At 35.2% G+C, this 18,946-nt stretch overlaps 1 protein-coding gene across 1 annotated transcript; it reads right to left on the bottom strand.

The window, feature by feature from the left end:
- Window positions 1-312: 312 nt before the first annotated feature.
- LOC144841375 (hyalin-like) lies at window positions 313-18,780 on the bottom strand. Its single transcript, XM_078697694.1, has 23 exons — window positions 18,698-18,780; window positions 15,077-15,334; window positions 14,539-14,784; window positions 13,980-14,228; window positions 13,156-13,410; window positions 12,009-12,251; window positions 11,492-11,746; window positions 10,889-11,125; window positions 10,374-10,619; window positions 9,965-10,210; window positions 9,525-9,767; window positions 8,869-9,108; window positions 8,501-8,743; window positions 7,488-7,742; window positions 6,846-7,100; window positions 6,230-6,493; window positions 3,387-3,629; window positions 2,585-2,839; window positions 2,138-2,374; window positions 1,336-1,452; window positions 995-1,104; window positions 593-637; window positions 313-492 (listed from the first exon to the last, which is right to left on the bottom strand). Exons 1-23 carry the CDS (start codon window positions 18,756-18,758, stop codon window positions 331-333), a joined length of 4,965 nt encoding a protein of 1,654 aa, XP_078553820.1. The 5' UTR covers window positions 18,759-18,780; the 3' UTR covers window positions 313-330.
- Between the last annotated feature and the right edge of the window lie 166 nt (window positions 18,781-18,946).

An 18,946-nucleotide genomic window follows, 5' to 3' on the forward strand; every position in this document is an offset into this window, starting at 1 on the left:
AACAATATCACATATTTTATATGTAAACAATATCACATATCTATTATTATTATATTTAAAACAACTGAAGAATCCATTTTAAACATTTTATATTGTCTATATCACATGTGTATTCATTTCTTCTGATAATCGACCATGCGTTCAGTATACTTTTAGTAAACTATACAATTACTAATATAACTATATAATACAATTATTTATAGTTCTAATTTTTTTTGACAACTTAATAATGTATGATTTACAAATAAAAACAATAAAGCTGCAATATCAGTTTGTGACTCTGCGGAAGATGGTTTTCATAACTCATTGATAACAGCAAAATTGGTACGTTCATTTCTTTTTGGATTTAACATTAATGTACATCGTTTCATTTTCTGTTGTTTCTTCAACCGTATCTTCAATAGTCGCATACGTATGCTGTGTGTCATTGCCTATTCCCTCTGGCTCAATACTTGTCATGTATTCATGCAATTCTCGAGTTTCTGTATGTGTCTGTTGCATGAAAATGCAAAGAAAAAAGTTTAGAAAATTACAAAAATAAGTAGTGGTGTATGGTAATTTTTATGATATGTTGTATAGTTATCAAACTTACATCAGGTTGTCGTGAATCAATAGTTCCGTTTTCAGCTGGTGTTGTCTGTGAAGAACGAATTTATTATCAACATAACTACAGTATTAACAGATAAATTCAGTAAACAATATATATTTTTTAGTATTGAAAACATCGTTTGATATAAACTACTTTATTAGTTACAGTTTAAGATTGAATGTTCAGTAGCCTATTGTACTACAGTATGGTTGTATTGTAGGCCTATATAGTATTGTCCCTAACCCAACGTAGATTTTTAAATGCGTTAGTTAGCGTGTTCTCAAATTATGATAACGAGTAATAACCCGACGTATACTTGATTATAAATACGTTGCATGCGAAAGTCAACGCGAAAGTCACTTGTTTTACGAGCAAACATTCTCCAATAAATAGTATCTTACAAACCTTTGTAGACTTTTTATAATGAAGTGCGACTCCAGCAGCAACCAACGCCCCAATAACAACACCGGCAAAGAACAATCCTATTGCAATCTTGAGCCAAATTGAAGAGGAAGCTGTAAAACATGATAGCTTTTGTAATCCCTTTTTTGGAAGAAGAACTACTATTAAACCTATTATGGCGTAGGCAAATGAACTAATGTGATTGGCGGTGAATTTGTCCCCTCCATGATTGAATAATTGCTTCATTGCACTGTCAATGAAGAGACACAGATGTCTAAAATATCTGCTATTAGTGTTGTGATATTTTTTAGAAATATTCGGTTGATTTAAAAACGTGCAATTACCATCTTTTCTGTTTTCACAATTATCACCCTCAAAATCACTCTCACACTTGCATTCTTCTATGTCGTTGTTGAGTGTACATGTCCCACCATTACTACATTGCTTAGTACACAGTGGTCCTGTAAGACACAAGTTGTATAATGTATGATTTGCCTACGTTTGTTTAAGATACATTTACATATGCAATATATAGATAATGTATGTAATGTTTTGATGAAACTTTTTTATGAATCTGTAATACAATCTGTACTCTGTTTTTGCTGCATTGTTTGGGGTAACAGTATTACCAAAACCGATTACAATAGACTGAATAGGGTAGTGAAGACAGCTAGCAAAATCATAAACGTAAACTTAAACCCCTCAGAAAAAAAAAAGTGGAATGATCTTATAAATAGGAAAGTTAAATCTAATGATATACGCATCCTTTGCATGGAGAGTTTATAGTTAATAAGTCTGGTAGATTAAGAATGATGCGTATTAAAACAACTCGATTTAGGAATTCCTTTCCTACCTCTAGCAGTCAGTGTATTTAATAAAAACAAACTTAGATAAGATTATTAGTATATACATTGTTGATAATGTTTTTGTATTTTGCATGCGTTGTAACTTTTTTTCTATTAATTCAGTGTATTCTTTTTCGCAACAAGAAGACAATTTCATACTGTACTATTTTGGTTTGTATGACAATAAAAGATCTGTATCTGTAGAACGAAACATCAGTGTTTACTTCATCGTCATTATATAATCAACATTTTCGTAGACGGATTTGATGTTTTTGCCGTAGACGGGTGGCGTACACCTTACCTACGACTGTGACAGTAAACGAACATGTTCCCTGATTACCAGATGAATCCAACGCCGTAAATATCACAGTAGTTTCACCAGATTCAAACAGTGACCCAGAAGGAATATTAAAACTTTCAGAAGTTACATTAACGTTGTCAGTTGATGTTGCGTTGTATGTCACTCCAGCAGTTGTGGTGCCATCGGTCGAGTTGGTGATGATGTCACTCAGGCAAGTTACAACAGGATTCTCAATGTCTAGAATAAGATTATAAAATGTTGCACAATGTTTTAAAATAATCAATCTTCTAGGCCTATACATTAACGAATATTTTCCAGAAAAAAAGTACCAGAAATTAAGGGAATTTGAAACACTCATAAATAGATACATTTTGTCACTAAAAGTACCTACCATGGTGGATGGTGAAGAGGAAGGTACAGTATACAATTTGAATAATGTTTCCTTACCAATAACTGTTATAAAAAATGTGCAATATCCAGTGTTCATTGCTGCATCTGTAGCGTAATACTCCACCTCTGTAGTTCCGAGTTGAAATGTATATGCATTAGGAAAATTATTATTTCCTGAATCAAGAAATAGCCCAGGTACGTTATCATTGAATGCTGGTGGCGTCCATGCGACATTATTCTTTGTACTCACTCCCATATCCGTACTGTAGGTGCTATTACTTGGACAGCTAGTAGGTACTGGAGCTTCAATATCTATGAATAAACAAATGCGTTTGATCTTTACAACAGAGAACATCTAAAACAGTTTTACATAATATATGTTGTTTCTGCTGCGATGCAGAATTAAAGATGAGGGCGTATCAATTCAGAACTACTCATGTTCCGCTGATACCTTGCTGAAAGAGAAATACTGTAGTTGTCCAATTAGGCTTGAAGGTTCTTAGTGTAGTTTATGGTAAGACTCGAGTTTAAGTCCAAGTTAGAGTTTTTCATTTTCTTTAAATCGTATAAATGTATATCATGTTATAATACTGATTAAAAGGGAAAAAACAATCTTCTATGCAATAATGAATATTATCAAGAAATGGTTATGATAGATTATTAGACCGTTTACAAACAGCGCCCTCACAATGTATGAAATCAGTGATGCGTTACCAACGCGGCTCTCCGACTGGTTAGGGATACATTCGTGTCAATAATGTCTTCATGATTATTCATTTTATACTGAGTCACTGACACATTGATAATGAAATGGAATAAATGTATTCACAGGTAACGTTAGGCTAGCCATATTACTTACCAATAATGTTTACTATAAATGTACATGACGCTAAATTTCCTGAAGAGTCTGTGAAATTATATGTAACTGTAGTGTTATCCAGATGAAATGTTAATCCTGGTTCGTGTGATGATGAGGTCGAAACAACTGCTGAATTATCCATTGCTGTTGGTTCTGTCCAGTAGGTAACTCGATCTGGTTCGCCGTCGTCTGTTGGCAATGTGAAATCCTCAGGACAATCACTCACAAACGGGGCCTCAGTATCTATCAAATCAGTTTAAATCATTTAGAGATTGTTTTGTAATAGTTTGCTACTGCGTTGGAAATTAAATTCTTCTTTATTTTCTTGTTCGATCATGATATCATAATCAAGCATATTTATAAACCTGTAACATTACATTATTATAGACGTAACTGTGATGTTACGTATACAGATATCCATGTTGTTTCATAATCGTGTTGTGCCTAAGCGTGGTTCCCACTAGAACGTAACGCAACGACGTATCGACGCAAAGTGCCGTATTGCGTAATCACGAGTGGGAACCGACGACGTATACAGTGCTGCACAGTGGTGACGCCAGCGGGGGGTGGGGGGGGGGGGGGGGGGTGGGGGGGGGTATCCCACCGTCGGGGAAAGCTGGCCCCCCCGTCGGGGAGTATTGGCCATATTTGTCGGGGAGAAAAATATGATCATTTCTTTTCTGGTAACAAATAAAACCATATTAAGTGTACTATATATTTTAAGTAATTGCGGCATTCCATTTTTGACGTACGTACGATACACTGACAGCGAAGTAAACAGTATGTGGTACGCATTTGTCTGGCGGTGTCTCTTTGTACGAATCTTTCATGGCCCGGCCGGCTCACTGCGGTATACGCGTCGACATATCTGGGCTGTATCATCATATTACATCCAGGGACCAAAATGTGTATTTTTCAGATTCCAGGCGAAAATCGGAAATTCATTTGCAACTACGCATCGACGTACGTTCATACAGGGATAAAGGTACGAGTTATGTTCTCACGGTTGAGTTTACGAATTGTTTCAATTTACCAATAACCATTGGTGTACCGCGTATATGTTCGCTGTCGATTAAAGGGGTTTGGGTGGGGGTTCGATTGGGAAAAAGGAAGCGGTTGGCCCTAACCATAAAACAGGGTCTGGTCACGTTTCTTTTCGCGCATAAATCTCGATCTAGGGGGTGAATAGGGTGGCTAGCCACCCCACTTAATTCTAAAGGGAAAAAAAAGATGCACCAAACCCGCGACCGTCGCTAGACGCGGATTCGACGCACTTGACTCTTTTAATTAAGAAGAGTAGGCTAGAGCTATAGTTGTGTAAATAGGCCTACAAAGTGAAAGAGCTAAGAGTTTAATTACTATTTATGAATTCAAGAGTTTAAAAAGAAAACGCGATTTAAAATCTTCGGAAAATACCCACAACTGAGTTATTTTCAAAACACATGCATGCTCCCACTACCAGCATCACGTTGTCTTAGCTTGCTCCTCGTGTGAACGCTGAAGTCATCACTCTCCAAAAATACACCATTTTCCGCCCTGGTCCGTGTGCAAGCGTTAGCGTGGACCTGTATATTTACACCCCTGTACAGAGTAGAGTGTAATATCGTGAACTTTTTTCTCGCGTATGAAGGTTTTTTATATAATGGTATGCAGTATAAACGATAAAAAAACGAGAAACATGATGTTCTTTTTATTATTATTTCATAGGCATAACATAAACATGAAATGTCTTCTATGTACACGGCCGAAAAAACGTGTGTGGCGTATTTGGCATTTTATTGATTTGTGACACGGCGATTACGGCAATCATTGTATACTAAATTACATTGAGTTATTCACCCGGCTATAGGGTATATATCTGAGGTTAACAGACCACCAAAGCACAGTCGTACACTAAACACATGCACTATCGAGGCATTTTCGGAGTACCGCATTACCAAATGTTCATTTCGTTTGAATTGTTTTTCGATCAAAGTTTATTATTAGTTCGTCGAAAAAGATCCGTATAGTAGAGTATTTAGGAAGGATCTATTTAAATTTACATTATGTGACATTGTTATTAAATGTAATGGAAACAGTTGCTCTAGCCTATTAAACAGTGTGTAAGCATCTATTTTTTCACAATTTTCTGAGGCTCAGGAGGGGGATACCCCCTCCCAAACCCACCCTCTCTTTTGCGCGTACGCCCCCCCACCCCGTCGGGGAATTCGGTGCCACCACTGGTGCTGCAAAAATCGCAGGTTTGATTTCACGCAGGCGGGGGCAAACACAATGTTTGGAAGGGTATTTTCTTACGTTGCGTAGGTTGCGTCGCTAGTAGGAACCACGGTTAAAGGGTCTTTCACACCTGTTCCGGCACGCTTCCGGTCCGGCGCCGGCAAATCCAATCGAACGTCAATGTTTCGTTTTTACGCGGCTACGCGCATATCGATTGGCGCATAGCCGCGTGGAGCGTCGTGAAAACGAAACATTGATGTTCGATTCGCCGGACCGGAACCGTGCCGGAACAGGTGTGAAAGGCCCTTAAAGCGTGGTCCCACTAGAACGCAACGCAGCGACGTGTTGACGCGAGGTGATGTATTGCGTAATCACAAGTGGGAACCAACGACGCAACAGTGCTGCAAAAATCGCAGTTTTGATTTCACGCAGGTGGGGCCAAACACAATTATTGGAAGGGCATTTTCTTCCGTTGCATAGGTTGCGTTACGTTGCGTCGCTAGTGAGAACCAAGCTTTAGTCTGGCTTTTTAATATCTTACCGTAGAAAATGTATTTTAAGGCTACTTAGAGTTCATTACTGTTATTAGGATACAGGGTAGAGTAGGCCTACTAATGGTAAATTACCTTCAATTATGATATAAAATGTACAAGAAGCTGTGTTCCCTGAAGTATCTTCAGCTGTGTAGGTTTGCTCATATGGTGTACTGTGACCAGTAATGGGTATATTTACAGGAGGAGTGACGTCAGGACTTGCTACTGGACTTGTAGGCATAAGTTCAACATTGTCAGTAGGTACAGGTACTATCCAATCTTGAAAGCCCGATGAAGTCCCTGCAACTGTTTGTGCTGTTATATTATCAGGACATGTAATATTAGGATTTTCCTGATCTGAAAGAGAAACAAACTAATGATAAAACTAATGTATATACAGTAATGGCCATAACAAATTAGCAATAAACACAAAAATCAATTTTTTAGGTAAATGTCATTGTATACATATTTCATTTTAGCAATTCATGGTTGTAAAATAGACTACAGTAAGTAGTTTGGGAGTTTTTTTTATTGTTATTGTAATATAGAGTAATTTTCTCTTGAAATTAAATGCCATAAACATCATGTTAAAAAGATACTTTTAAACATTTTCCTACTGCAGTAACAGCAGTGACTAAATTGTTACAAATTTGTGTAACTACAGAATTACTGTATCAAATACAGAATTTAGAATCACTGACTGACTTACCTTCAATTGTGACAACAAATGAACAATCGATAGAGTTGTCACTTGGATCGGTGAAAGTATATGTAACAGTTGTTGAAATACCGTATCCGACTGGGAACGTGTCATTCGGCATATTAGTGGATGTTGTGACTACTGTACCAGAGTTGTCTGTTGCAGTTGGTGGCGTCCACAAGACGCGAGGCATGGAGCCATAGTGATCGGTAGTGTTGGTGATGTCATCGGGACATGGTGTATCTATAACTGGAGGTTCATCATCTGATAGATCAAATAAAAAATAAATTATTGACTTTTCTCTTGACATGATGGACGATGATTACTTGCAACAAAATTGTGTACAATATATTAATGCTATTACAATAGAACCTCTATGAAAGGAACACCTTTAGGACCCAATAAATTATCCCCTGAATAGTTGTTAACAATAGTGTTTAAACATATATTGCTATATTCATTTAACTGGAAAGTGTCTCTTTATTAGAGATATCCCCTGAATAGGGGTGTTCCAAAGGAAGGGTTCTACCTTATAAAGAAATAAAGTCTTGAAATATTGTTTGATATTTGAAAATTAATGAAGGCTTATTAAAGGTAATTGTGGAATTAACTTGTAAGAACTCAAGCTTAAGGTATTATTAGAGCTCTTACCAGTAATCTCCACTTGGAATGTGCATACATCAACATTTCCTGATTCATCCGTCGCTGTATACGTAACATTAGTTATTCCAATGGGAAAGAAAGCTGGTGGGTCAGTACTTCCCGATATCACAACAGTCACTGGTTGGTTAGAATTATCAGTGTAGGTTGGTGGCGTCCATGTGATACTATTTGCCATGTCGTCCATATCATCAGTAGTGTTTGTGATGTCAGCAGGACAGTCCATTGTCACAGGTGGTTCATCATCTGCAAAATAAATGTACATAATTTATTTCATTAATTATCACAAAGACCATCACAATATTTAGATATTTATTGATGATGAGACAAAGAAAGCATTTTTGTAATATACCATTTGCATTCCAGCAAGTACATTCAGAATTATTGACAGTAGAATTTCTTCTTCTTTAAAGCTCTGTCTACACTATCAAACTAGTTTGACAAACAATGTGCACATATATAGTAGTGATATATGGTAATGATGTGACATCATCATGTCCATATATGGACACATCACATTTTGTTGTCACATAAAGTGTAGATATAGTAGATTTATACAGTGGCATTCAGGTACATACATTCATATACTGTAAAAAAAATGGTTATTTTAAGAGGAAGATTATGTGTTCACTTCTTGAACAGCCTGCATAACCTGTTTGATTAATATACATTTTAAATTGAAATTGTTTATGACATGTTGATATATGTTTATACATTATATATATTTTTATCTGTATTTTATTGTTAACCGTTTTTTATGTTGTATTGTTTTATGTTTCAAACCTGTTAGTGGCGGTACTTATCACTGTTGGTTTTGATTGAATAAAATAAAATAAATAATCAGCATTATATTGGCATCACTTTATGAGCTGTTTATAATTCAGTCCCACAAATACAATTTAGAGTAATTCATATAACATGAAAAACAACACAAACAATTAATATAAATCTCAAATTAATCGGTAATCAAGTCAATTCAACAATCAAAGCAAACAATACAATACCTGTGATATTGATATAAAACGTGCATGTAGCCTCATTTCCAGATGGGTCAGTAAATGTGTAGACAACTGTATGCTCTCCAATTTCAAAATTATCCCCAGGACTGAAATTATTTGCCTGCGTTGGCGTACCATCGTTATCAGTTGCTGTTGGTTCAGTCCATGTTACTGAAGTATAATTTTGATTTAATTCCGTTGTTTGTGTTATATTATCAGGACAGCCGTCAATTACTGGATATTCTGGATCTGAAAAATTTGATGCAAACAATTTCTAGATTATGTTTTGAAATTAGTTTAAACACATAATTTAGATTATAAATTTTTCTTTATTATTTTAAGACACAATCATGAGAATAATGAGAATGACATACCAGTTATAGTCACAGTGAAGGTACACATTTCAATGTTGCCAGAGTTGTCAGTCACTGTTACCGTAACATTTGTGTCGCCGATTTCGAAAGCAGTTCCAGATGAAGGGGAGGATGTGACATCAGCTACTCCATCATTATCACTGTTTGTTGGAGTAGCCCACATAACAGAGACTGTGGCATCACCAGTAGCTGTGTCCATTGATGAGATTGTAGGACATGTTACATTTGGATTCTGTTGATCTTAAAATGTGAAGAAAGTGAGTTAGTTATCATTAAGAAAATAATAATGTATTTGAGTATACCTCTATACTTAAAAATCTCTACCCTTAATACCCATAACTTGCCCACCACAAATGTTACCTTGATTTTCACTATCATACTTGACATTGAGTATTGACTTTCCTAGGCCTACTACTATATGTAAATTTAGTCTAAAATTGTATAGACGTCACTCGTCAGATTAGTCTCGACACAATTATGGAATGCCTAAGCTAATAATAGGTAAAACATAGCCTTTTCTAGCCTCAAACTTCCGTTTGAATGTTATTTTGTACTATACACCACTTCCCCATTTTAAAATAAATTGAATGGATTTGAAATTCAATATCATTAAATGACATAATCATATATAGTGCATACTGTAGGTTACAACTTACCTGTAATGTTGACAAGAAAATAACACACAGCTGTGTTTCCAGAATTATCAGTAGCCAAATATGTGACATTAGTAACCCCAATGGCAAACATGAACGGAGAGGTATGAGATGCGTTAACGTCTGGTACACCATTATTGTCAGTTGCTGTAGGAGCAGTCCAGCTTTGCTCGGAAGTGTTCTCATCAAAATCAGTAGTGTCTTCAATATCAGTAGGGCAATTTTGGAACTCTGGTGGTTCATCATCTAAAATAATAATATTATTTCTTATGAACCGGGCAATTAACACCCATTTTAGTGGAGCAGTAGCTTGGTGGTTAATGTGCTTGCCTACAAATCCCAATGTCCAGGGTTCAATCCTAACCTAGTGTCAGGGTTGTAATTTTTTATACTCCAATCTCTCAAACATTCATTCAATGAAAGTAATATCAATCTATCAGTACCTGAAATTGTTACGGTAAATATGCATTGGGCGAGATTTCCAGATCCATCAGTAAAGTTATATTCCACTGTCGTCATCCCAAATTCATAGACATCATTTGGTGAATGAGACGACATCATTATTGGTTCTTCATATGAATTGTCAGTGGCTGTCAGTTCTGTCCAGTTGACGTTACTGGTATTTGTTCCCATATCTGCCATTTGTGTCATGTCAGCAGGACAGTTCATAATACTTGGAACTTCATCATCTATATCAAACATATACTTATCATTAGCAGTAATAACAAAATGGGGATTGTAAAGTTAATGTGTAACGGCGCCTGGCTGGCATGTGCTTGTTAACCAACCAGTCTTTCATCTACATTATTGGTAATATAATTGCAATCTGGTTTTTAAGGGGAGTTTGCCTACCTATAACCAATACATCAAAGGTACAGGTTGCTTCATTGCCAGCTCTATCTGTAGCTGTAGCTGTAACTGTAACACTTCCAATGTAGAATTCATCATCTGGATTGTGTGAACTAGCAATTGTGGGTGTAACTAACGAGTTGTCTGTTGCTACTAGCATGTCCCATGTTATAGTTGTGTAATTAACCGTGGCATCAGTAGTTCCGTTTAATTCACCTGGACAATTTGTAAACTCTGGAGGTTCAAGATCTACAAAAAAAAAATGTATAAGAAGTAGTGTTAAGTTATCTATGCTTCAATTAAATTCAAATAATTATATAAAAAAGTGCTGATTAAGTTTATGATTGTAGGGTCGTAGACGAATGAATGTCAGCCCCAAGATTATTCTATTCAAGTGCACTTTTATATGCAAGTAAAGATAGAGCATCATTGGCATGGATTTGAGAACATTTTATTGAACATATCATTATATGTAATAGAAATATTTGATTAACATTAAAAAACTGTTTTGTGTTTACCTTTAATTGTGACAAAAAATGTGCAATTAGCCTCATTCCCAGCTGCATCAGACGCAGTAAAAGTGACAGCAGTATCACCAAAATTGAACATTGAACCAGAAGGAATGTCAAAACTTTGAGAAGTTACATTAACATTGTCCGTTGCAGTTGCTGTGTAGTTTACTATAGCTGTTGCGGCGCCCTCAGTTGAGTTGGCTGTTATATTACTTGGGCAAGTAACAACAGGATCCTCAGTATCTTGAATAAAATAAAATTTATTTTGCATAAAAATTAAAGATGCATTATTCCTAATAGAAAAATCAGTGATGAATAAAGGCTATTGATCTGACCCCTTTTTAATCTGCCGATGAACGTAAACAAAAACCAATTGTAGGAAATGTAGAGAATCCTATTCAATGAATTAATGAATAGAATTGTACATAATGAAATAAAGGTTTTATAGAGGTTAGTCAAAAGCTTATATGGAAATGATATTCAAATGATATGCAAATCTCTATATAATGAATGAATTAAGGCCATAACCAATAATGGTTAGCAGTTTCATATCACAAAGTTAATGTACACAAAGGTATCAATTGAAAAGTCTGAAAAATGTTTCCTTACCAATAACTGTTATAAAAATTGTACAATATCCAGTGTTCATTGCTGCATCTGTAGCGTAATACTCCACCTCTGTAGTTCCGAGTTGAAATGTATATGTATTAGGAAAAATATTATTTCCTGAATCAATAAATAGCCCAGGTACGTTATCAATGAATGCTGGTGGCGTCCATGCGACATTATCCCTTGTACTCACTCCCATATCTGTACTGTAGGTGCTATTACCTGGACAGCTAATAGGTACTGGAGCTTCAATATCTATGAATAAATAAGTACTGTACATTGGCATATATCTAGAACGGTTTTCAGTATTTAATAAGGAATAATAATATAATAATTTGTCTATTTCTTGTTACAGATATACAGTATATAAATATGTATTTAATATACAAGATTGATTTTGTACATGTTTTTTGATTGCTATTAAAACTTAAAATAATTCATTTGTATTGTTAGTTATACATTTTACACTGTAATTGAACCCAACCAATTGGTGTCAGGGTCCTTATACTATACTTACCAATAATTGTAACTATGAATTCACATGAGGCTAAATTTTCCGCAGAGTCTGTGAAATTGTATGTAACTGTAGTGTTGTCCAGATCAAATGTTGAGCCATTTGTGTGTGACCGAGAGACAAAAACCATTCCCGAGTAATCCGTTGCTGTTGGTTCTGTCCAGTAGGTTACTCGATCTGGTTCGCCGTCGTCTGTTGGCAATGTGAAATCTTCAGGACAATCACTCACAATCGGGGCCTCAGTATCTATAAATTCAGTTTAAATCATCATTTTTTTATTTTATTTATTTATAAACATATTTCTACTGGATGACAATATCAACGTTGTCCCACAAAGGGGACATTGTTGTTTTTCAAAAGGTCCAGCATAAAACATAACAACATACACAATTATATAATACATAGTTTCTTAAAAAATGCTAAAATTAAACAGTCTAAAATAATACTAAAATGTGAGAACCATATATTAAAAATACAAAATTATAATTAAAAATCCAAGTTAAAAAAGATGTTATAAAAATTATATAATACATAGTTTCTTAAAAATAGTAAAAATGTTAAAATTAAACAGTCTAAAATAACTAAACTTTGAGATATCGAAAACAATTTATTTAATTTCAGTTGTCAACTTTGCCACACATTTTTACAATAAGTTACAAAAGTTACGAAGTTCATTTTCATTTACAGAGAACTAAGCCAAAATTAAACTTTATAAGTTTCATCCACTGCTTGTTGTTATAATAGCATTTGCACAGGTAGGGATCTTTTTATTGTTGTATTTGTACTGATGATGTATAAATCAGAAATTTTCGGAACAACCAGTTACATTTTGAATATAATGCGCTTTCGGTTGCTTTAGGTATGCAGTAGTTGCATTGATCACTGAAATTATATTCTTCGTCAACCTAATTGTGTCTATATTTAAATACAATGCCAACTAATTATAATAAGCCTACAAATACACGAGGCAACACTGTACTATATTTATCAGTAGAAGAATAACTAACCTCAGTAGCTGCAACACGGGACTGTTACTAATTATATAACAATAACAATAATCATTCCTATACTGAGAAAGACTAAAAATTTAGAATTAGATAGACAGACCCCGGTGCCACTAGAACATCTAAATTATGCTTTTCTACTTTACCTTGAACAGTAATAGTAAATACACAACTGGTTCCTTGATCTACTGTATCTAACGCAATGTAACGTATAGTAGTTGTACCAATATAGTAAGTATCACCACTTGGATCGTAAGTCGTGAAAGCCTGCTCTAGTGAAAGTAGTTCGATGTTGTCAGTAGCAACTGGTTCAGTAAAGTTGACTGTTGTATAATTTTTACCTTCAAGTGCGTCCACAACTATGTCACTGGGACATAAAACAAATACAGCTGGTACTGTGTCTATATGTTTAAAAAAAAGTTTTTTTTTGTTTAAAAGTAGAATAAATAATTCAAAGTTTAACCTTGATAATCTGTATTCATAAAGGTTAAAACAAATACTGTTTGGGCTGTATAATTAGTAAAAAAGAATTGTTAGAACATGGGCATAATTTATGTTTAAGGTCCACACTAGCCTGTTTCCATATTATACTAAAGTGAAAGAAATACAGTATAATTATTGTAATGTACTGATTGTGGGTGGGGAAAATAAAAACGTTTTTGAATTTCTATTTTCACACAATGGTGGTAATCTTTATATTTTTTGACAAAATGTATCTTTTCTTTTACCATATTGTAAACATCCCAGAACTTGAAATACATTATATGTTGTTGAATAAAGAATTATGCAATACATTGCTGAACAATTTAACAACATTTAACTGGATAATTTAATTGATTGTGTAGTATTGTAACAAAGGGTTCTGTTCTCAATTTATATAAAAGTATGATGTCGCCATTTTTAAATGCGAATTCAATACAACTTGCCCGTTCCCACTGCTATATGGCGTAAACATTGGAATCACGGTTACCTTGGACTACTGTCACGTTGATATAGCAGTAACCCTCATTTCCAGATCCATCGGTAGCTGTGTACGTTACAGTTGTTTCACCAATCCCAAACGTGTCATCTGAAGAATGTGTTGAGTTTACAGAAGGCGCATCACCTGAGTTGTCTGTAAAGATTGGTTCATCCCAACTCACGACTTTATCGGGTTCAGAACCTGGTATGATTTTAAGATCAACTGTTGGACAGTTTGACGTCATTGGAGCTTCTTCATCTGAAAGGAATTATCGATACAACAATATCAGTAAACACAAATGCAGCTTTAATTAAACACTTTTGTGCGTCAAGCAAAATAAATGGAACTTATTGGTGAATACAAATGAGATGAATTTAGATCAGAGGTTTAGGCCTATAAAACCACAATAGTATCAAAGTAGTACTTAAATGTGTAAACTCAGTACAAACACTTTTTGAAAAAAAGTAGATTTTTCACGCATGCTCACAATATTATGTGACCATAATACCAAGTAAAATAGAGAGATTTAAGAAAACAAGAGTAACAAATTCAACCAAAACTATCTTACCGCTTATGGTAACGTTAAATTCACAAAGTGCCTCGTTTCCCGAATCATCCGTAAACGTAATTGTTACACCGACGGTTCCGACGTTAAACAACCAACCGGATGTATGAGTTGTTGTTTCTGAAGGTGTTAATCCATCGTTGTCAGTCGCTGTAGGACTGTCCCATTCAACAGCACGAGACGGCGTTCCAGTGGTTGTTGTATTTACGATATTAGATGGACAATCTTCGATATCCGGCAACTGGATATCTATATAAATAAATCATATTTTTTCTTCATTTTACAATGGAACACCAGAGTATACAAAGAATTTGAATTGGCCTTTGTGCGAAATATTGTTTCCATTTAATCTTTCAATCGCAATTTTAAGTAATGCATTTTTTAGTAACGATCACTGAAACTCTGCGTCGTCGTTAACGTCACCTCAGTGTTGCTGGTATTTCTAGCACAATTATTGGGATCAAAATTGATGGCCTCCTAATCGCAATTTATAACATGCATCCGACTATGCAGCATGGTTTTGACACATTTAAAAACTTACCCACAATAGTGACCATAAAAATACACGATCCAACCTCTGTATCTGTATCACTAGCAACATAACGAACCTCTGTAGTTCCTATTAAAAATACATCTGGCGTCTCCAACGTTGGATTATATATTTCTTGAATAACAAGTCCTGAAGACGGTGTAATATCATCAGTTGCAGTTGGCGCCGTCCACGTGACCGTCGCATTATTGGAGTCAGTATCTGCATTGCGTGTGATATCCGTTGGGCAGTTTGACCACACAGGAGGAGCTGAATTAAAAAAATTTTGTTTATTATGGAAACAATATGACCTTTAATTATAAGCTGCATAACTCAGAATAACCGTTATCTATATATAAATTATGGTTAATTCTGACATAGGCGAGCACAATGCAAAAACTTCGGTACAAATCTCCGCCTTGGATACCTACCTTATCTATCTTAGATGTACCGCGAAACGTAGATTTTATAACATTAGTGTTCAGTTCGACGCTATTGTTCCATATTTCTATCTATTATTATTATAAATAGTTTTTTAACAAAATTTATGATTTCAACAGTAGATTTTCAACTCAATCTCAATTCTTCGCGGTCAAAGTCATTTCCGGGTTCACCTTGCAACAACCTGGTTTCAACTATTTTCTCTCTTTTATACACAAAGGAGCAGTTAAAATAATAGACTTGACCCTAAAGGTGACCGGAAACAGGCACTTTCCATCAATCAATACAGTGTCCCTTTGGAAGAAGGAAGACAAAAACAGATAGTAGGACTGGAGCTTAAGTTGGCCATTAGTCATAGCCATTTCAGTTTTTTTGTTTATTTTAGGAACGGACCGCGCGTGTGTGAAGGTACAGTAGTTAAAAAATAAAAATTATACTGCAAATGAATAAAGATCAAATTAAATATATGCCATAAAAATCGGAATATATTATGGGAAATAGTATTATAAAATTACATAGGGAGATTTGATGATAAGACATTTTGTTTAAAATCAAGTGAAATCCCGATAGCTGAGTTTTATTGAGTAAGCTGGCAGAAATAACTGTAGGCTATCTGTGTCCCGTTAGGACCGAGATGTCTGCCCATGTTGCAAGCCGTAATGTCTTCTTTCTTGGGCCCACTCTGTCACGGCAGTTAGTTTCAAAAGGTGTTTAAATTAAATAATGTATTAATAATTATTAGGATGGTATTTATTTGAATAAACGTCTCTCCAATAAAAAATCCATTTGAATAATAATCCCCCGCCAACCCAACTATCTAATAAACGTCCATCCACATTTATAATAACACAATTATTATTAGTAGAATTCATCGCACTGTTACAATTTACCAAGCATTTGTTATTCTTTTTTACCACTTGTCATATCTATTAGATAGAGGATTTCATTTGATTATAAATGTTACCATATTATTAAAACTAAAAAAATTAACATATATCCCTCGAATAAGCACCTCCCTCAAATGAACCTCGCCTCCCCAAAGGGCCCTACCAAACAATAAACACTATACTTTAAAATGTTATTAATCATCTAAAACACTGTGAAACAGAGTATAGTTTAGTTTTACGAATGTCAAGAATTTTCAATAATGGTAACCGACAGAAAACGTACAAGGAGAACATTTATATCATTCCGAGAACCATCGTCTACACTTCCTAGAGGGGGAGCGAGCGAAGCGAGCTCACCCTCTAGTTAAATTAATTTAAGTTAAAGGGGGGTTCCGGGTTTAAAATGAATAGTAAAAAATGTAAAATATATTTGTTTGTCTCTTGAACGGTAAAAGTTTCAATTTATATAAGCGCCCAGTGAAGCAGAACGAAGGCTGTGAAATGAGGCCAGATTACAAGTGCAGCTACGGCAAAATCACACTGTGGTTACAGAATAGGAAATTCGTGAAATGGTCAATCTTCCGACGACTCGTTATCACTAACCATATCAATTACTTTTGTTAAATTATACTTATCTGATGTAATTTTAGTCGGTCTTCCCATTTATAAAGTCAATTTTTTATGAAAATCCATCAAAACAGTGAAACATTAGATATGTTTGCACTTTACGTTTGCCGATTTTCGCACTGACTTAGGGAAAGCCTTCAAAATCAATGAAGCGTAACGTATACATTCCTGCTGAGCGAGGAGAGCGAGACTACGATACACGTGCTCTCTCTGCCCATGCCTGGCATCGTCACGTGATAAGCAGATACAATATACAATACCAAACTGGTCGGGTCGAGTATACCCCGTCTATAATCACAACATGAACGATGTACAGTATTTGATTGAAGGTCGACTCGACCTACCGGAATGGTATAGATAATATAGCTCGAATGAGAGAGTTGGAATATTTGTAAACATAAGTATTGCTAATTTTAAAAAGTGTAGCATATAGTAAAAGGCCTGGTAGTATCAATTCGCATAGGGTCTTCTACTACACTAGCTAGCTCAATTTTTAACTGTGCCGGATCGGCTAGGTCTCCTTCCTACTACCTGGTCTACTTGCTTGATGCAGTATCCGCTTTTTGGAGAGTAAACTATGCCTATTTTAGGCCTACTTATTAGACGATCGGGACACCATACGTGCGGAAGGCGATCGGACCTCGTTTTGCCTCAATATTTACAGCCGATTTTGTAGAACGTTTTAGGTTTAGATTGTTTAGGAGTTTGGTTGATAAGGTGGGTTTGGAATCCACTGAGTTTTGTTATTTATGGGCCAATCGTTTATAGTAGGCTAGCTAGGCCCATGATGACCCCAATGTTTTAACGTAGCCATCGTGGCATGGAATCCCTAGTCGGAAATGGCTCTCACCCATGAATAAAATGATTTAGGCTAGGCCTAGCCTAGTACGTGAAGCCGATATACGATCTATACTATTCGAGGTATAAAAATAGTATAATTTATGACTCCGTAATCTGTACTAAATTTTGTATTAAATGTCAAATAAATATATGCTACTACTGTTATTATTACACTTTAGGCCTAGCTTAGAACATCTACAAAAAATATATTTCACAATGATCGGGTGAGAGATGCAAGTTGACAAACACAACGTACACGGTTGACGTCGCGAGTTTGGGATCCACTGATGACGTGTTTTGTGAATATCTCATGAATATTAATGAGCTTCCCTAAGCTGCTGAAAAACAGACTTTCCATGAATTTACCCTAAAATGTATATGAAATTTAATTTTTTTAATTTCTCGTTATTACTTCTTCATTCTGACATGTCTATATTGTTATGATATTTTTTATTTAATAAATAAACGATATTTAAAAGCAATTTTAAACCCAGAATCCCCCTTTAATGTTTAGGCCGACCGCATTCTGCTAAATTTCTGCTCCAAAAATAACCGTTTAAATAATAGGTAGATCATCGTTGACAAAAAACGTTAACATTACCCAAATTCGATCCGATCAGGCGGTCATTTTGCGTTAAAGCTAAAAGTTGCACAGTTGCAAAGTTAAATGGCGTTATACCCGCAATCGATTGGATGTTTTAACCGTTCTTTTTACTATGCAATTTAACCAGTTATTGAACATTTGTCCTGTTTTTGTTTAACCGTTAATTTTTTGCAGCAGAAACAGGACCTTAGACACGGGTTAAGAGACATGGGTAAATGAATAACGAATACTAACCTGAATACACATTGCCAATAGCTAGACTTGAAATAATAACGTAATGTAACAGATTCACCATGATTTATAGTTGTTTTCTGATATAGTCGTTCGTCTTCTAGTAGTACACCAATGTCAGTGTAATTTAGACAGTAACTGTATATATTGTCGTTACGAACAGGTATAATATAAAACATTATTAAATGTCCTATTGATCCCAGTATTGTAATTTTGTTTTGATTTACGTTGAATTAAATCTTATTGTTCAAA

This window comes from Antedon bifida, chromosome 4 (assembly GCF_963402885.1).
Source record: "Antedon bifida chromosome 4, ecAntBifi1.1, whole genome shotgun sequence".
Taxonomy (NCBI): Eukaryota; Metazoa; Echinodermata; class Crinoidea; order Comatulida; family Antedonidae; genus Antedon; species Antedon bifida.